The sequence below is a fragment of the Heptranchias perlo genome, chromosome 1 (assembly GCF_035084215.1).
Source record: "Heptranchias perlo isolate sHepPer1 chromosome 1, sHepPer1.hap1, whole genome shotgun sequence".
NCBI lineage: Eukaryota > Metazoa > Chordata > Chondrichthyes > Hexanchiformes > Hexanchidae > Heptranchias > Heptranchias perlo.
In genome coordinates this window covers 84,086,912-84,107,613 of record NC_090325.1, presented here as the reverse complement: position 1 = coordinate 84,107,613, position 20,702 = coordinate 84,086,912, and the positions used below count along the sequence as shown (strand labels likewise).

At 41.5% G+C, this 20,702-nt stretch overlaps 1 protein-coding gene across 2 annotated transcripts in view; it reads right to left on the bottom strand.

Annotated features, from left to right (window-relative positions):
* The window catches only part of usp46 (ubiquitin specific peptidase 46), a 73,305-nt gene that overhangs the window by 30,300 nt on the left and 22,303 nt on the right, over positions 1-20,702 (bottom strand). Inside the window, exons 2-5 of one of the 2 annotated variants that reach the window (XM_067987601.1) lie at positions 17,089-17,142; positions 9,684-9,764; positions 8,087-8,300; positions 635-864 (exon numbers count right to left, since the gene is read on the bottom strand). In XM_067987601.1, coding sequence (XP_067843702.1) covers positions 635-864; positions 8,087-8,300; positions 9,684-9,764; positions 17,089-17,142 — 579 coding nt within the window. The remainder of the gene's footprint in view (positions 1-634; positions 865-8,086; positions 8,301-9,683; positions 9,765-17,088; positions 17,143-20,702) is intronic. The other variant, XM_067987610.1, reaches the window with a different exon arrangement.

Below are 20,702 nucleotides of genomic sequence, written 5' to 3'. Positions count from 1 at the left end.
CTGAATATTTTCAAAATTAAAAAAGTGATAGATTTTTGGACATTAGGAGAATCAAGGGATATGGGGATCGGGCAGGAAAGTGGAGTTGAGGTAGAAGATTAACCATGATCTTATTGAATGGTGAAGCAGGCTCGAGGGGCTGTATAGCTTGCTTCAGCTCCTATTTCTTATGTTCATATGTTCTTATATCCAAAGGACGGTACCTTTGACAGTACATCACTCTGTCAGCCCTGGAGTGAGGTTTGAACAATTCAGGAAAAAGTTAAAAAATGTATTTTCTTTAAATAAATTCCCCTTAATTATTTAAGCTGAGATAAAAATTGGATTAGGTAACAATAAAAAAATACAATTCAGCTACACTCAGATGATACTCTGCTGCTTTAGAAATGCTGAGAAATATCTGTTGAATTCATAACCTTAATTGTACTATCAGGGGAAGACACCAGACTTGATCTTAGCCAAGAGGCTGAAAACTAGTATTGGGGAAGGTGCTGAGCGCACACGATGAGCAAAAAAAGACTCTCCTCAGTCAGTCATCCACAGCTGGGAATGAAGCAGTGCTGAGAGGCAGCCAGGGAAATAGCTACAAAATGATCAAAAGAAATGTGTCAATTTTCTTAAAACCTTTGCTTACAGTTTCACAGTTCAGACATCGGGTCTCATTAGTGAGTGTTCCTTGGAAGATCTCGTGCACCCAGGTGGGTTCAGGCTTGTTGTTCTCTTCTATTTCGTTTGCATTTCCATTCTTCAATTTCCCATTTTGTTTCTCTTGCTTCTTCTCTTCCTGCAAGATGTCAGCGATGGTGTTCAGCAGGTAGTTCAGAAACTCATGTGCATCTTGTTGCATGTAGTTATCAAACAAGTCTACAGTTAGGAAGGAAAGGAAAATAATTAAATCGCGACAAGTCTGACCAACTTCTAATGGGGTTAGAGATTACAGAGCGAGTGAAGGTGGCATTGTAACAATATGGCACTGTTCACATGACCTTCCTTCCCCACACCATATAAAAACATCTGGCTTGAGCTACAGCTAATGGCTGCTCACATACTATCAGTGTGGGGGGGGGGGGGGGGGGGGGGGGGGGGGAAAGAGGGAGGGAAGACGGTAAAGAGATTTCCCTTGTGTGCTATTTGTGGTAAAATCATAAATGCATTTATAAATAACGCATTTACAATTTTGCTACAGGTAGTGAACAAAGGAAAAGTATGTTTTTGTTAAATTCTACTTGTTTATCAAATAATGGTCCAACTATTTTATAATGGAATAAGGAATAAAGCTGATTAAATAAAGTAGAGAGCTTTGAGCTTTAGATCTTCTATTCCAGCATTAAACTTGCTAGGTCAGTTGTTACAGCTATTAGTAAATCAACCCGTATATTTGTCACCATGATATCCCAATAAGTTAGTTTCAGTCTTTTGCAAATTAATAAATCTTTCCTGCATGGTAAAGTTTAAACAGCCACTGTCACCAGCAGTGACGAATTTATTTCTGTCCTATTTTTATCTTGTTTATGTTGCTCATTTAAGGTGATTGTCTATTGACATCTGGGAAACTGGTTTGGAGGCGATACAGAGCTGGCAATGTAAGAGGGGTGTGGTGGGGTGGCTGCTAATACAGTTAAAGCTAAAGCAAATTGGGTCAAATTATTGCTGTTCACCTCGTCCATACTGAACTCACTAAAACCTTTCAGGTGATTCTCCCAAGAGATCATCAACATTCAGTGTCAAGAACAAAATTATATTAAAAAACATTAATGGAGTTTCCCTGTTTGATGGGGGAAATCACTCACTGCCCAGTGTATTCGTGGAGTCATATAGATCAGAAAGTCCAGTGCTCAATCCCTGGTCCGCATCGAGTTAGCTAAGCTCAGCCTAGGTAGCAGTAGGGTTGCTACAAGTGACCTTAAGAATCCCTGAACAAGATAGAGGAGGGGGGTGGGGGAATAAAATAAATTACAGACTGGAGTTTTATTCTCTTATGCAATGGAAAGTGGTCATGTGGAAGTCTGGGGAAGACAGAAATAGGCTGAGCTGTGATGCCCCCTCACAATCAATTATTCTGTGGACACTCACCACCTAGGCTTATATATAAAGAATGGAAACTTGGGAAAATTCGATTTTTAAATCAGAGCACCTGCTGCAGTCACATTCAAGAACAGCACAATACTGAGATTGCACATTCTGAGGCCATAAGACAGTGCAAAGTCCAAAAGATAGTAACAAGAGCTAATCAACATGGTGGGCAAAAGAATTACTGGTAGAATGTAGTTCCTTGTTGGTTTTCAGTCTGCCCCGGAATATTTCAATCACCGAAAGTCATTGTTTGTAAGTCTATCCCCTCCTATAGCTGATTGCTCAAACCACAATCTGGTGAGTTCTTTCAGTCTCTTTGGAATTGGAGCTTCTGGTCAATTACCAACTCATTAGGCCAAAAAAAGCGCACATTCATAGGGGCCCATACTCAGGGCTGCAGAATTGCCTCCTTACCAGAAAATTGGCTTTTCCACAACCCAAACTGTAATATCACCATTTTGAGAAGAAAACTGATTATATACATCTCTCCCGATCACTACTTTAAGTTCTTAGTCTGTTGGAGGCTGTGGGCTCGAATTTGGGCCATCTAGCACCCATTGTTTCAGTGCTACGCGGCCTCCCGGAGTTCCAAGATAGCGTCTTGGCTGAGCATGCACGTTTCTAGCATGACGTGCGTTGGATGCCATCTTGGTAAAGGTAGCAGCACATGCGCAAATGATGAACGCCGGCAGCATGTAAAGTAAGGAGAAAATGCAATCAGTGTGCAATGCTGATTTAAAGTGATAGACACCATTTTGGGACTTAACGCACACAGTCTTAACCGCAACCATCTGAACATGTCAGAGTGCCTGGAGGACCCCCCACCAGCACTATTTAAAGGGACCATGCAGGATTTACAGCTTAGTTGCTGGATTATTGCTTCTGGCTGCTGAGTCATTTGTAACTGTTTATGGAGGTCTCCTATTCTTGAATACTAGGACGCTGGGACATACCCTAACATTTAGAGCCAGGACATGCAGGAATGAAGTTAGAAAATGCTTCTACACGCAAAGGGTGGGAGAAGTTTGGAATGCTCTTCTGCAAACAGCAGTTGATGCTAGCTCAATTGCGAATTTTAAATCTGAGATTGACAGATTTCTGTGAACCAATGGTATTAAGGAATTAAGGTATTAAGGCGGGTATATGGAATTAGGTCACAGGTCAACCATGATCTCAATGAATGGCTGAACAGGCTCGACGGGCTAAATGCCGCTGCCACTTGCTGCCTCCTGTTATGCGCCACCTTCTCCTGCAAGAAAGTGGGACATGTGTCTGGGTGATGTGCCTGTCATGGTTGAATAGCTGCCTGTGTGTGTGGCCTGAGAGTTGTGGGTGGGCGGCTTGCAACAGTGGTAATGTGTAAAGGTGAGACGATGCATCTGATTGGCAGAGTTGAGTACTGATGGAAAGAGTTTGTTGGTATGTGGGTGATGGGAGGGTGTAGTGCGTGGAGCAGTGGATGTGGCTAGTGGTGCAGTTGGTAGGTGATGCCACTTGACAGTTAACCTCACTCACCTTGACCACTCGTGTCAAAGCATTGAACTTCTTCCTGCACTGCATCCATTTTTGTGACGCTATGCGCCTGGCATTGACTGCGTTCCCTACTGCCTCCCACTGCCTTTTGGGCATATGTCTGGAGGGCCTCTTGCCGTCCCCTAGCCAATGGATATAGAATGCCCCTCCTTCTGTCTACCTCTTGCACCAAGGCCTCTAGTGCATCAGCAGAGAACCCTTGGTGCACGCACTCTCACAGACTTGGTACCAACTTGGACTGGCAGATTGGTGAGGTCTGGCATGCAGATTGGAGAGTGTGGGATTTAGTAGTGCGCAACCTTTATTTAATGTTTTAACATAACTCAGTTTGTAAACATAGGGACGGGACCTGCATCTGTGTTTTAGGTGTGCGATTTTTGATCTCCGTTCAGACTCCGTGCAGACAGAAGACTGTTATTTTCAGTAAACAGGTACCAGCTACCTTTAAAGAGATTTTGGCTGCCTGTCAGAGAGACATCCTCCCTTTAAGAGATTCTGGCTCCCCCTGCTGGTGGAAAGTTGCCATGTCCTTGAAACCTTGTGTCAGGCCTGATTTTTAACGCTGCTTGCAGGTAAGTGTTATAAGTGAAAAAAGTCTCGTCCTGCCTGCGCAGGAAGCACCGGTCACGGGTTAGTCATGGATCGCGGTGCGTTTGCCCAGTTTCCGGCCTAATCGAATATAACCCCCACTATCTTTTAGCGGATGGGAACTCTCGAACTTGGCCTCTCCAGTTAAATGCCTTCTTAGGGGTCCCCAAATCATTCCCCATTGTCCCAATTACATAGAAACAGGCCATTCCGCCCAACTGGTCTGTGAATGCTGTTTATGCTCCATACAAGCCTCCTCCCACCCCATCTGCATATTCTTCTATCCATTTCTCCTTCATGTGTTTATTTAGCTTCCTCTTAAAGGCAGCTATGCTATTCACCTCAACTACTCCATATGGTAGCAAGTTCCACATTCTAACCACTCTCTGGGTAAAGAAGTTTTTCCTGAATTCTTTATTGGATTTATCAGTGACTAACTTATATTTATGGCCCCTAGTTTTGGACTTCCCCTCAAGTGGAAACATCTCTACATCCAACCTGTCAAACCCCTTCATAATTTTAAAGAGTTGTATAAGGCCCCCCTTCAGCCTTCACTTTTCTGGAGAAACGAGCCCCAGCTCGTGATCAGCTCTAGATCTATCTTTAGTAGTGCACCGAGAAACAGAATGTTTTCTGCAATACCCACCACCACCACCCCTGGCATTGCTGATGAATTCCTCCCTTTCATATTGACAAGCTCAAATAAATAGAACCTAGACCCAGACCATCTAATGTCCCAAGGGAATCCATACAGCTAAGTCAGTCCTTTTCCAGACCAAGACCACAATGGTCCATTGTAATAAAAAACAAGGATGAACACATTCCCAAGTTCTGGGTCAGGTCACTCTCTTGGCTCAGCATGTGGCTGGAATAGAAAGCAACGGTCAGCTCCCTGAAATCAGCCACCAGGACAACCACACAAATAGAATTTGACCAGGAAGTTGCATTATGTAAATGTTGAGATAGTTCTGACCAGTTGCAATTGAAACACATTGGGGGTAATTTTAACCCCCCCCCCCCCACCACCATGAAGGGCAGAGGGTTAAATCAGTAAATGTGTGTCACCCGACCTCAACTCGCTGCGAATGTGCCTACTTCTGGTTCAACCGTGGCGGGTTTAGGGGCATCCGAGTAACTTGGCCTGGAGAGGCTGGTCTGTGATTATGATATTTAAATGAGGCTCAGTTCCTCAGATTTTGGGAGCCACTTGAATTTAACAGCTGTGGGCCGGGTTTCCCAGGACTCAGGAAACCCAGCAGTTAAAGGGAGGCAGAAGCTGCCAGAGCAAGCAGTTAAGTGCTTTTTAAGAGCACTGCTTGTGTACCAGGAGTGCTTCCCCCCCGGCCCCTCAGGCAAATCTTCAGCCGCGATCTGCTGACCACCACCACGCCCCGCCCCCCCCCCCACCCTCACCCCAGCTCTCGCAGCCGCGCTCCAAGCCCTCCCTCCATGCCCCGATCTTCTCCAATTGCCGGGAACGTCCCCAGCAGTCCCTGGCTGCAGCCTTCTCTGCTAGCTTTCCCACCCGGCAGCCGGCCAGCCTCTCAATCTGGTCAGCTGCCGGGCGAAACAGAGTAAAAAAAAAATGCTAATGAGGTCCTGACATTAAATTCGGTAGGTCCTCCGCGTTCCCAGCATTTCTGACTTTCCCAACTACAGGCACCTACTCTCGCTCCCTCCCCACCATCCCATAAATATCAGGGCCATTAGATTTCTAATTCAGTTGCAAGGGTTTTGGAAAACTCAATTACTTGTATTTTAACATGTCATGAAATTCTTATTATGCAAACGTTAACAACACACACGAAGAAACTTTCTACAAAATCTCAACTTCATGGGCTAACTGCAATGGTTATTTTGGGCCACATCTTAATACTATAAACACTGGTTTTTAGATTTATTAGCCAAACATCCACAATTTGACAGGTCCGTTTTATCAATAGGCAATTAATCTAGTCCAAGAACCACTTACTCCTCCTGTTAAAAGTACAGCATAATCTGCTTGTAATGTTCCACCCTTGCAATCTTAAAGCAGAAGTAATGCTCAATTTTGAATGTCAAAAACGACATGATACTGAATGTGGTACTTTTATACCTCGCCTCTGGAATTCAGCTTGTGTCCAAGTTTGGACCAAGGCTGTAATGAGATCTGGAGCCGAGTGGTCCTGACGGAACCCAAACAAAGCATCGGTAAGCAAGTTCGTGGTGAGTAAGTGTCGCTTGTTAGCACTGTTGATGACTCCTTCCATCACTTTGCTGATGATTGGGAATAGGTTTTGGGGCAGTAATTGACCAGGTTACATTTGTCCTGCTTCTTGTGGACAGGACATGCCTGGCCAATTTTCCACATTGTCGGGTAGATGCCAGTGTTGTAGTTGTACAGGAACAGCTTAGCTAAGGACGCTGCTAGTTCAGGAACGCTGATCTTCAACACTACATCCAGGATATTGTCAGGGCCCATAGCTTTTGCTGTGTCCAGTGCACTCGGCCGTTTGATGATGTCACGTGGAGTGAATTGAATTGGCTGAAGATTGGCATCTGTGATGGTGGGGACCTCAGCAGCAGGCCAAGAAGGATCGTCCACTCGGGACTTCTGGCTGAAGATGCAAATGCTTCAGCCTTGTATTTTGCACTTACGTGCTGAGCTCAGCCATCGTTGAGGATGGGGATGTTCATGGTGTCACCTCCTCCTGTTGCTTAATTGTCCACCACCTTTCACAACTGGATGTGGCAGGACTGTAGAACTTTTACCTGATCCGTTCGTTGTGGGGTTGCTTAGCTCTATCTATAGCATGCTGTTTTTGGTGTTTTGCATGCTTGTAGTGCAGTGTTGAGGCTTCACCAGGTTGGCACCTCAAAGAGAGCTAATGTTCCTGTGGAGGACAGTTCAGCCATTAATCCACTGAAACAGAACCGAAAAGAACTGCTAGATCAAAATGCATTCCTCGGAGCAGCTTGCTACAGGCAGCATGCCACCGTGCACTTTCTGCCACTTTGAAAGACAGCATGCTGAAGGAACATAACAAAAGGAAAAAAAAAGAAAAGAAAGAGACAAACTATCAACCAGACGATGACAAACGTTGAGTTAAGCTGTAGTAAGTGTGGTTGCATCATCTTCTTATAATATTGGACTTCTGATCCATAGAAGAGCTCATGAGAGAAGACACACCACCCCAATACTCAGGCTATGACCCGATCAAGTTGTCATTTATTCAACCGACAACTGAGGTAGCTGCCTTCAACATTAGAGGGCGCGAGGGGAAAAAATGATTTATGTCTGATGAAAGCATCCTCCACATATCAGGATCACACACTAAGATCCCATCTATAAAGTTCAATAGTCGTTTTTTGGGGGTTTTTTTTGTAAATAGTTGTGACAATTGTTACTTGCAGCTGTAATTATTCATGTTTCTCCTGCCTCTAGTTCAAAAAAAAAATCTTGCCATTCAGTGCAGGAGAGTTATTTTACACAATGCAGCAAAGTCATAAAACTGGACATCAATTGAGTGACAGTCAAAAACAAAATCTGACTTCTTTAGAATTTTCTCCATTACCTGATTTATACCTAATGATAGCATACTGTTACATATCCTTTGACATGAAGAGTGAAGATGATGTAATCTAATTATCTGTAAGATTGTGTAATATATTCTGGTTGATATGCAACACCCAATAGCAAAACAGCCGTTATGTAAATGCCAGCTGAAAAAAAAAAATTAACATTAGGATTAAAAATAGGCTAAGACAACTGCAATTATACCTGGAGTGTGGTACTACACATGTGGGTCTAAAAACTATGAAGAATGGATCGATTTGGGCAGGTAGTAAAGAACTAAAATTTGTAGCAATTAAACATTCAGAATGTATGCAATCTTCTCATTGCAATACTCACCATTCTCTTTGCGTAATCTGGAAATGAATTTCTTGGGAGGAATCACACCGACCTTTTTCTTCTGGGTGGCAATGCTATGGAAGAGGTCAGCTAAACACGTCAGCAGGTTTTCCTTCTTCTTCTGCTGTGCCTTGTACGCAAGCACATTCTCTCGAAATGGTCGGCAGAAGTACAGAGCTTGCAGCACAGAGTTACAATAGCAGGTGTTCCCAAACTACCACAGTAAAAGACACATGGCATTTAGATCATACATTAATACCATTCCAAACCAACCATATTGCTTAATTTAAAAGATATTTATATTTCAGTCAACCACAAGTTGGGAATATTTGCTTAAAAGGTGATCAAGAGTCCCACAAATTTTCATGGCTCTTTTACTAAATCACAAGTATATTTCATAACATGCTATATTAAAACTTTCATTACAACATGCATTGCTTTGAAGTCACAGTTGACTGAAATTCAGTTTAAGAAATGGCTTAAGTATGGTACAAAACTTGTTACGCTTGAAATCAAAAATCTTTTTTTCTTAAAGACGAAAAGTAACCAGTTCCATTTACCATCAGCCATTTTAAAATCACTCAGCAACTCAATCTAGACAATCTGATATACAAATAATGAGATCTTGTGATATAAATTATCACATCTACAGAAGAATTACAAGAAAAGCTTACCTGCTACTTTTTCAGGGCAAGACACTTTCAATTTGTTTTTGGCTAACACTTAGCAGTTCTGACCATTTTTTCTTTTTTATGTGTAAACCAACAAATCTATCTGAGTAGATAGAAAGCGGTCTGGTACTTGGAATTTTAAGCTTCATTCAGGCCAGAGCTGGATCTAGAATCAACTATATTACAACTATTCTGGTGAAATAGAGCCATCTTTTATCATACTATTAAAATGCATAGGTTCAATCCTTGTAGGGGCTCTACAGGTGAATGCATGCATGCTAAATATTCATTGGTTAAATGCTTGTATTTTATAGGATCATTAAACACTAGATTTTTCTCAGATTTCAGAAGAGAAAAAAAGCTTTATATAATTCTACGGTTGAAAAATGTGAATAGAGATTACAACACGAACACAGACCGTTCTGGCCAACCTGTCTGTGTTGTTATTCCTCCCCACGAGCAGTGTTCCTAATCCCATATCCCTTTATTCCCTTCAACAACCTATCTAATCTATTCTTAAATGTTGACATGGTCTCTGTTTCGATCACTAACTCCACATTCCACAGCCTCGCAATCCTGTTTGTAAAAAGGTTTCTCCTGCTCTCTGTCCTAAATCTCTTACATTTCATCTTGTATCTATGTTCCCTTGTTCTGGACATCTCAATCACTGGAAACGGTCCGTTTCTATCTGTTCAGTTCCTTCATAATTTTAAATACCTCTATTCGATCATCTCAATCTCCTCTGTTCTAACAAAAGCAACCCCAATCTTTCAAGTTCACCAATATCAAGTTCTCCTCCGGAAGGACAGAACAAAGAACAGAGACATACTGCCAAGATTGTTCGATCTTGAAACAACTGCTTATTTTTTTAATTCAATCTAAACACAACTTTGTATTAGTTTCTTCAGAAAGTAGAATAAACTTACATTGACCAAACCAAAGTAGTGTTCATTGATTGGGAACTGCTCTGGGCCGATGTCTTTCTCCAGAGCAGAGGCATTGGTGCCCTGCAAGAAAATAAAAACACATTCGTGAGAATACAGCAATAGGTACAGCAAGCTAGATGTGGATTTTAGGACAACCTGTGCAAGACTGCAAAACCAACCATTATCAGCAGAAATTCATCACAATATCACCATATTTAAAATAACAAACAAACATTCACTAATGTAGATATTTTCCTGATCTTACATAAAATTTAATTAGCAGTGATTTTGCGAGTGAAATGTGAATACAAGAAGGACCATGCCATTTGATATTCCATTTACATTCTCAAACAGACAAACTCCATTTGACAAGAATTGATCAATTGGTGTACCGTGGTACGGATTCAGATATGTAGCAGTGCAACAAAAACCTGCATTTATATAGCGCCTGCATTGTAATGAGTCATCCCAAGATGGGCATCAGACCCAAGCAGGACAGGAATTTGAAAAAAAGATTTTGATATGATTTTGAGGGGGACGTGTGGCACAATACAAGATGAAGGAGTTTATGGAGGGAGTTCCACAGTATGGGGGCACAATGGCTTAAGGTTCTGCTGTCGATTGTAGAGCAGAGGGAAGGAACACACAGTAGGCCAGAGTTGGAAGAACGGAGGTGCAGGCAGGGACGCCAGGCTGGAGGAGGTTACAGTGGTAGGATGGGAGAAGCTGTGGAGGCATTGAAACATAAGAATAACAATTTTGAAATTGTTGCAATGAGTGACCGTGGAGGTCAGTAAAGATCAGAGTGATAGGAGAGCAGGTTAGGAGGTGGAGGGTAGAGTTCTCAATAATTTGGAGTTTATAGAAGTTGGAGCTCAGGAGGCCTGCGAGAAAATTGAAAAAGTCGAGTCTAGAAGTAAAGGTGTGGATGAGAATTTCAGCAGCAGTATGAGTGAGAGAAGCAGAAAAGGGTAATGTTTTAGAGGCAGAAGTAGGCAGCCTTAATGATGGACTGAACGTGAAAGTTGGAGCCTCAACTCAGTGTCGAGCAGGACACAGAGGCTGCATACCGTCAATAGCATCAATGGGCACCTGGGAAGCGGGTCACAATCAAGAGTTAAGGCAGGAAGTTTCCGGCAGGGACCGAACAGGATAGTTTCAATCTGCCCATTGTCCAACTGCAAGAAATTCTGGCTCATCCACAGCGTGATGTTAAAGAAAGAACTTGCATTTCAATAGCACCTTTCATGCCCTCAGGACATCCCAAAGCGCTTTACAGCCAATGAGGTACTTTTGAAGCGTAGTCACAGTTATAATGTAGGAACTGCAGTAGCCAATTTGCACACAGCAAGGTTCCACAAATAGCCAAGAGATAATGACCAGATCATCTGGTTCAGTGATATTGGTTGACGGATAAATATTGGTCAGGACATTGGGGAGAACTCTCCTGCTCTTCTTCGAATAGTGCCATGGGATCTTTTACGTCCACCTGACAGCGTAGACGGGGCCTCGGTTAAAATGACTCATCCAAAAGACGGCACCTCCGACAGTGCAGTAATCTCTCAGTACTGCACTGGAATGTCAGCCTAGATTTTCTGCTCAAGTCTCTGGAGTGGGACTGTGAACCCACAATCTTTTGACTCATCGGCAAGAGTTCTACTGCTGAGCCACAGTTGACACAGCTGTTGGATAAACAGTGTGACAGTCATGGAATCAAAAGTGAAGCTGAGCATCATCAGTGTACATATGATTGGTGATCTCATGATTAAGGATAATGTCGCCGAGGAGGAAAATTATGCAATAGGTATCTAAAACCTGGTTGGATAATAGTGATAAATCAGAAATGCAGCTGAAAGATTACACAGGATTCTGAAAAGATAGGTTGGATCACAAAGTAGGACATGCAACTTTATTTGCAACTATATCCTCTTTTATAATCAGGAAGAGGATAATGATCAGCAGGAGGGAGCTTAAGCAGCTGGTCGCAGCCGAGCACGGAGTTGACCCAAGGTTCATACTTGGCACATGTCATGAGCCACCAAAGCAACAAATAGAGCAAGATAGGAACTTTGAAAAGAAATTAGAAGAGCAGAAGAGTGTAATGTCATCGCATAGGGTTTCAACGATCTGTACATTAAGTGGTCCAGCCAAGTGAGGCAAAACTGAATTAGTTATCAATGGTGTTATTGATGTTTTCCTATACAACGTCAGGGAGAGTACTGGAGAGGACAACTTATTAGTCCTTAATAGTGATCCAAAGACATTATCCAACCTCTAGGCGACAGTAATCATTGCATTGTTAGATTTGACTTGCTGAGGTGACTTAATGCTTCTGATAATCTAATGTTAGCACCTGATGTCAGGAGGGTTAAATTTTCATTTGTGGGGCAAAATTTGGGGAGGTACATTGATGTATACTATTGGGTAAGAATAACAGAAAATGGATTACAGTTATATAGGGGGCATGTCGGCAGTTAGTTGTGAATAGGAGGACCCAGGGGCTACCGCAGTCTCTTGGAGCTTGCTTAATTGCCTTTAAGAGTCAGAGAGGAATTTTCCAAAGTTTTCCAGAATTAGCGACTAGTGTTTTTGTCTCTCAGGAGATAGTATGGTTAGGGATGGGTGAACAGTGTACGAAGTTGTACCACTGACTGGATGTGGTGGGCTTGATGTACGTAATGTTCTTTTCTCTTCCTTGTTTTGATATGTTTATATATTGAACTTTGGGGTACACCAGAGGTTACCATATGGGCGCAAGAAGAGACCCATTATAAGAGATGCACTAGCTACATTGGGATAAGTCGGACTGGAACAAGGGAATGGAGTTTTGCAGAAGTAGGCCACGTGGAAGTATGATATGGTTAAAAGTGATGAGGGGAACAAAGATATCCTTATTTTTGATTATTGAGATCCTCCATGAAGTGTGCAGAAACCAAAGATCAAAAAACTAGAGCTGGGGATCTAAGGGGCAAGACCCTGGCTTTTCATCTATGGGACCTGGATTCAAATTGAGCCCAAATGTATGGAATGAAAGTCTCCTCTTTCTGCCTGCTGTAAAGGTAAGTGAGTGCGTGCGTGAGTATGTACATATATACACAGACACACTCTCAGGATATCATACAGGACAGTTTCACTCAGTTCAGGCTCAATAATGCGTATACTTAATCTAGATTTAGTCAGCAACTCAGGGTTTGTTTGGGGGTGGGGCGGGGGAAATGGGGCTAACACAGTTAAGGATAAGCCAGATCACTAGCGAGCAAGACCAAACAATGGACTCATTATTTTGACAAAATCTCAATGTAAATATTACTAAAGTTCTTAAGAGTTGGCATACATTGATTTGATTACGCAGCTCCCCCCCATTCAACTGCCCATGTTGAATTCTTGATGTTACCAGATCATCCTGATATTGTTGTGGTACAGTCAGTCCAGTTCGACTATCTTCAACTGAAATTTGAGAACACCTTTCCACTGAAAACCTGTTCTTCAGGTGTTCAACAAAGCATAACTGAATAATGTCTCCAGAGATTTGGTACTAAACAATCTTCCTCTTTCCCCTCCCCCACCTCAATTCAGTAATTCAGCTTAATCAGGTACGGTGTCAAGTAGCTGCAAGCTGGGTCACTCCTTTTGCCTGACAATGAAAATCGAGAATTGCATACTCAAAAAGGCATTTTTAGTATGGGAATCTCTAATTCTTCACCCGTTCAACCCGTACCTCTCAAAACTAAGAATAGCTCAAAAGCATGTTTTCCGAGTGAGATTTTATATCTCACTGAAGGTTTTACGTACAGTACTGCACAAGTCATAGCAAAATTGGTACCAGCTGATCCCGCAACTGTAACACAGCAACAGGAAGGATCATTCTACTGTTTGGAGTGCCAGAAAAAAATCCTGGTGATATTAGCATGCTCTTCATTTCAATGTGTAATCACTTTGCACCTATATATTGTACAGGTCCCTAATCAAATGCCTTTCTCAATGTCAGAAGCAGTTAATAATTTCCTCATCTCTAAACATAATTGACACAGATGGGCTATGTTTTCAGAAACTAAGTGTAAGCAACCTTTTGTAATCTTGATACTAGGTCTGCTTCTACCCCACAGTGACTCATTACTTCAACAGTAATAGGGAGTTTACGACTGCGCAATTTAAAAAAAAGGGAAGTTTTCAGTTGTCCAACAGTGAACTGAACTGAAACTAAAATTCCAAAAAATTAACATGGTATCAGCAATTATCAATGTACCGAATGAATTATGTGGATTTCTTACATACCATTCCATTACAGGCTTGTGTCCACTAATGAAGTGCGAACATAACTTTGTTCAGTAAAATACAATATTAAATTCAAGTGCAATAGAGATGACTTATATGTTAATGACCTAAAGGCATATTCTCACAAGATGGGTTCTACATTACTACATTTTGAGGAAAAAAGGTACAATTTCAACTCCCTTTAGCTTCACTTCAAAATAAACTTGAGCACCGACCAATATTTTGGAATGAACATTTTGTGACTTGGTATTTCTACCATTTGGAAATTTGGTTTGTAGCAGGACCACTGGGAAGAACATGCAACAGTAAGAACTTAAACATATGAAAATATTACCTCTGCTGATGTTCAGCAACAGCACTTCATAGAATTTATTCGTTACTAGTTGATTCCTGTGGCTTTGGTGATGGACAAAATAAAATGGTTTCTTCCTCTACGCGGGAGGTGGGGTCAGGTGCACCCATAGTTCAGGATGCTCAAGGCCTGGTAGGGTGCATTGTGATGTTTGTGAGGGAGGAAAAAGAGAGACAGAGTTGTTGAGCAAATTTTATGGTAAGTTTGATCATTTTTTTTTAATGTGTTATTAGGTGATATTTTCTTCTCAGGCATTTGTAGTGGAGTAGGTGGGGGACGATCATGGCAGATGTAGCTCAAAAAAATTGTTTTGCTCAGACATAATTGGGGAGAAAGATTTTTAATATGATAACTAAAGTAGAAAATAACAAATTAGAAAGGAGAAAAACAAAACACTTCACCAATGATGAAGAAATCTAACAGATACATTCAGCAGTCACAATATAGATGACAGATTTGACACACACGAAAGACAGATTTTATCAGCTATATAACAGAAAATCATACTTGCGTCATCAGAAAGACTAATCACAGTGCCAAAGTGTGATGATTAGTAAATGTATTATTCTGGAATAGCCCTGCATCAAAATACAAGCCACTAAACTCATCTTGACTATCTTAACGATAATTTTGTTTCTCGTTGATATGAGTGACTATGATTGTATTACTGGTCTCTAGTGATAAAAGGCAGACACAATACTTCAAGGCTCCTAAATCTGTAGGAATTCACTTATTATTCATGAGAACAAGATACAAGACAGTCAACCAAGACGAACAGAAAAGTTTGTAATAAACACTTGTGCATGCTAGTCGCAAACTTCTTTGTAAAATATTTACTTAGACCAAAAACAAGAATCATCAGGACTGGTACCAAAAATGATTCACTGAAATACTGAGCTGTACAGGAAAGGCTTGCATTTCATCACCAAGTGTCTTTTCAACAACAAACAGGCCTACTGATGGCAGGACAGAATGTCCTTTGGATTCATTTGCACACAGCCAAGTTGAAATCTAAGCAGATTATTACTCAAGGAGCTGTCTCCCTTATACATGGAGCCATACTGTATGATTTTGCAGAAAAACAAGCTTATTTGTCTAATTCCAGCAAACGTCATAGGTACTGACATTGACGGGAGATAATGAATGATTGTGCAAGAATTTTATTTGTGCTGCGTACTAAACCTTTTAATCTACCACAGGTTTTTTTTTAATACTTTGCTGAAGCAGTGAAGTTAGTGGAAATATTTTCTGTAAGCATTCTTGGCTTTCCTACTTCACGGCATCCACCAACAAAACTGGCAGAAAATCTTGGGCTACATCAATTAAAAAAAAGTCACAACTGTAACCTTGAACACTGCGAGATTTGTGTGCACTCACAATACAGGGGATCAAAAGCAACAGGAAGTATTACCCAGACTTTCTTCGGTGCTTTGTTTTCATTTGACCCCATCCCCATTTTCTCTCTTGCTCTCCTGAATACACCAATTCTTCCATGAAAATGGTTCCATGAATATCAGCAGCCCCCCTGTACCTCATCCAAATTATTCTATTAAGCAAATTATTAAGCTATTATTCACGTGTGAGCCTAGGCAACTCCCATTAGGCTATTCAATGACAGAGGGCATCAAGTCAAGTACAATCCTGCTCTCGCTCAACATTCACCTTTCTCCAAGGATCACTGGATAGAGATCGGGAGTGGCAACCTTGACCAATTTTCCATTCTCCAGCTCAGGACCCCAGCTGCTGCTCCCACTGAGATCAGCAAACTCAACACAGCACATAATAGGAATTGAACCAGGCACCTTCTGGTCTGACGAGCTTATTACTATCGGAGAAGCCATTTCCTAAGTACTTAAACCAGCAATTAACTCAAAGCTAGAAATGGATGCTGACAAACTCTTACTTATTTGTACAATGTTCCTCTATCCAATACTTTAATAGTTTTCTTTGAAAACAGTTAATGCCTCAGTTAAAATAATGGACACAGGAATGTCATACAAGCGAGCTTTTAGCATCTGTATGCCATCATCATCAACAGTAATTTCTACCCCCTGTTTTAGTAGCTATAGACTCAAAAGGGCTTAATTATTTCTGAACCTCAATTTTATATTCAAAAAATCCACCCTTTTGAGAATCTTTTAGGAGCTGGAAACTGGTACAATGTATTTTCTGGTTGCTAACAATTTCCATTTTTTCCATAAATTCTATTGTGGACAGGCTCATTAAGTTTCATGTAGAAATTATGGTTTGCAACTGAAAATAACTCGCATCAGTTGCTGGGATGTCCAAAGTCACCACAATGTGAAGGAGTGGAATTTTACTGTACAGTTTCACTCTCTCTTCGAAATTAATAAAGTAATAAATAGTTCCAACTACTTACTGACCTGAAAGTCTTTTATTGCTAGCCAAGAAAACACAAATATTAAAATTTATTGGCAAGCTATTCAGATTATATAGTCATCAATATTTGTAAATAAAGGTATTTCAATTCAAACAAATTTCCATGTGTATACACTAAAAATAATTCACTGCATTTGCAATACTTATCTGAACCTGATCAGTAATACGTCACTGGAAGAACCAATTCTAACTGTCTGGCCCTGCTTGAATTGGCCCTCCAATCGGTTTATTATATAGTTAACCACACTGGTGGAGAAAGCTGTGGCCCAGAGTGTCCGATGCTTCCTATTATGGGGGAGGGGAGGACATTTTAGAGCAGCCTGCGAAAGGGAAAAAGACTACAGTAACAAGGTTTGGCTCACCCTGCTTCAATCTCACCTCCTGACTGCAGATGTGGAGAAGACTGTGGCCCAGTTCGCCGTAGAGAGGGGCCTGCAAAGGGAGAAAAATGAGAATCTCAATTCTCTTCCCCCTCCCTCTCCCAATAACAAAAATATACAACATAAAAATGCAGCTGCATATAGATAAAAGGTACTGAGGTAGTTATTGTTGACACTTGAATCACTGCAATGCTAACTCTCCTTTTGCTCAGAATTTTCCACTACCTTCACTATTAGGTTACCATGTTATCATTTTATTCCAATTGCAAGTGACAGAGACACTAAAAGCACTCAATGATAAATATGGTTGAACAAGAGTCACTCATTTCAAATTTTACAAAAGATAAAAAGGAAAACAAAGAATGCTGGAAGTCTCAAAACAATAAATGTTGCAAATGCACAGCAGTTCCATCAGCATGTGAAAAAGATAGATTAACATCTCAGATGCGACTCGTCATCATTCAGTGTTCTGATAAAGCTCCCAACCGAAACATTAACCTATCTTTCTCTTTCTGATGCTGACTGACCTGTAAATTTCCAGAATGTATTATTTTTATTTTAAACCAGATAGAAGCATGGAATTTTACAACACAGAAGGCAGCCATTTGGCCCATTGAGAGCTGCGGCATGCACAAAGAACTATCCTCCTAGTTCCATTCCTCTGTCCTTTCCCCACACTTAAATTTTTATTTTTCAAACATTTATCCAATTCCCATTTAAAAGCAATTATAGATTCTGCATCTACAACTGTTACTAGTAAAGGCAATCATGTCTTAACAACCTTCTGCTTTTAAAAAAAATCTCCTACCTCCTCCCTTCGTTCTTTTAATTATCTTAAAATTAGAAATGTTCTCCCCTACTTACCTCATCAAATCCCCTTACTTTTGAACAGCTCAATCAAATCTCCTCTTAACCTTCTCTGTTCTAGTGGAAAAACACCAGTTTTTCTTTGTAACTAAATCCTCACATCCCTGGCATCATCCTAGTGAATCTCTTCTGTACAGTCCCGATGGCCTTGACATCTTTCCTAATGTGGGGAACCCAAAACTGGACACCATATTCTAACTTCAGTCTAATCAATGATTTGTATAGGTTTAGCATTACCTCTGCTATTGCACTCTATGACCTTCTTTATAAAATCAATTATCCCCTGTGCTTTATTAAAAAAAACAAAGCAGCCTTTATCAACTTGACCTCCCCATTTTAAAGATTTGTGTATTTGAACTCCTAAGTTTCTCTGCTCCTCTACTCCTTTTAAACTTTTACTATTTAGCACATATTTCCTCTCCTTACTCTTTTCCCCCCCCCCCCCCCCCAAGATGTATCACCTCACATTTCTCAGTGTTGAATTTCATCCAACATCTATCTACCCAATCTACAATCCTTGCTATTTCCTCCTGAAGTTACTTACAGTCTTCTTTACAATTACCCACACTTCCAATTTGTATGACATCTGCAAATCTATATCCAAGTCAAGATAGTACATTTAGATTGCACGGAGAAGGAAAAGGGTGAATGAATAGGGTGCTGACAACGGACATTAGCTTGGTTGGTCCATAGTTACCGGGCTTATCTCTTTCTTCCTTCTTGAACAGTGTAATGAACAAAGATTCTACCGAGATTTAATCTCTTCCCTTATTCTCTTCGGCAGATGAAAAATCCTTAATCCCAAATTTAATTCCGCCCCCCCCCCCCCCTCCCAAGAGAGTAGCAATAAAAACAGTTCTTCAAAGCTTCAAGCATCCTTTTCCCTGGATCCTTTACAGTAACCCGACTGAGAAATATAAAAACGGATTGTAAGAGCTTCTATAAGTATGTAAAAAGGAAAAGAGTAGCAAAAGTAAACGTTGGTCCCTTAGAGGCTGAGACAGGAGAAATTATAATGGGGAAAATCTGGAAATGGCAGATGTGTTAAACAAATATTTTGTATCTGTCTTCACAGTAGAAGACACAAAAAGCATTACAGATATAGTGGGGAACCAAGGGGTAAATGAGTGTGAGGAACTTAAAATAATTAATATGACTAGAGAAAAAGTACTGCACAAACTAATGGGACTAAAAGTCGACAAATCCCCTGGACCTGATGGCCTACATCCTAGGGTTCTAAAAGAGGTGGCTGCAGAGATAGTGGATGCATTGGTTTTGATCTTCTAAAATTCTCTAGATTCTAGAATGGTCCCAGTGGACTGGAAGGTAGCAAATGTGACCCCGCTATTCAAGAAGGGAGGGAGAGAGAAAATAGGAAGCTACAGGCCAGTTAGCCTGACAGTGGTCGTCGGGAAAATGCTGGAATTCATTATTAAGGAAGTCATAGCAGGGCATTTAGAAAATCATAATATCAATAGGCACAATCAACATGGTTTTATGAAAGGGAAATAGTGTTTGACAAATTTATTAGAGTTTTTTGAGGATGTAACTGGCAGAGTAGATAAAGGGGAACCAGTGGGTGTAGTATATTTGGATTTTCAAAAGGCATTCGATAAGGTGCAACATAAAAGGCTGTTACACAAGGTAAGGGCTCATTGGGTTGGGGGTAACATATTAGCATGGTTAGAGGATTAGTTAAAGGTCAGAATACTGAGAGAGTAGGGATAAACGGGTCATTCTCAGGTTGGCAGGCTGTAACTAGTGAGAGGTGCCGCAAGGATCGGTGCTTGGGCATCAGCTATTTACAATCTATATTAATGACTTAGATGAAGGGACCTAGTGTAATGTATCCAAGTTTGCCTGACTATACAAAGCTGGGTGGGAAAGTAAGCTGTGAGGAGGACACAAAGATAATGAAGCAGTCCGTGCCTGCATGCAACACCTGGACAACATCCAGGCTTGGGCTGATAAGTGGCAGGTAACATGCACGCCAGACAAGTGCCAGGCAATGACCATCTCCAACAAGAGAGAGTCTAGCCACCTCTCCTTGACATTCAACAGCATTACCATCGCCAAATCCCCCACCATCAACATCCTGGGGGGGTCACCACTGACCAGAAACTTAACTGGACCAGCCACATAAATACTGTGGCTACAAGAGCAGGTCAGAAGCTGGGTATTCTGTGGCGAGTGACTCACCTCCTGACTCCCCAAAACCTTTCCACCATCTACAAAGCACAAGTCAGGAGTGTGATGGAATACTCTCCACTTGCCTGGATAAGTGCAGCTCCAACAACACTCAAGAAGCTCGACACCATCCAGGACAAAGCAGCCCGCTTGATTGGCACCCCATCCACCACCCTAAACATTCACTCCCTTCACCACTGGCGCACCGTGGCTGCAGTGTGTACCATCTACAGGATGTATTGCAGCAACTTGCCAAGGCACCTCTTAAACCCGCGACCTCTACCACCTAGAAGGACAAGGGCAGCAGGCACGTGGGAACACCACCATCTGCACGTTCCCCTCCAAGTCACACACCATCCCGACTTGGAAATATATAGTCGTTCCTTCATCGTCACTGGGTCAAAATCCTGGAACTCCCTTCCTAACAGCACTGTGAGAGAACCTTCACCACACGGACTGCAGCGGTTCAAGGCGGTGGCTCACCACCACCTTCTGAAGGGCAATTAGGGATGGGCAATAAATGCTGGCCTTGCCAGCAACGCCCACATCCCATGAATG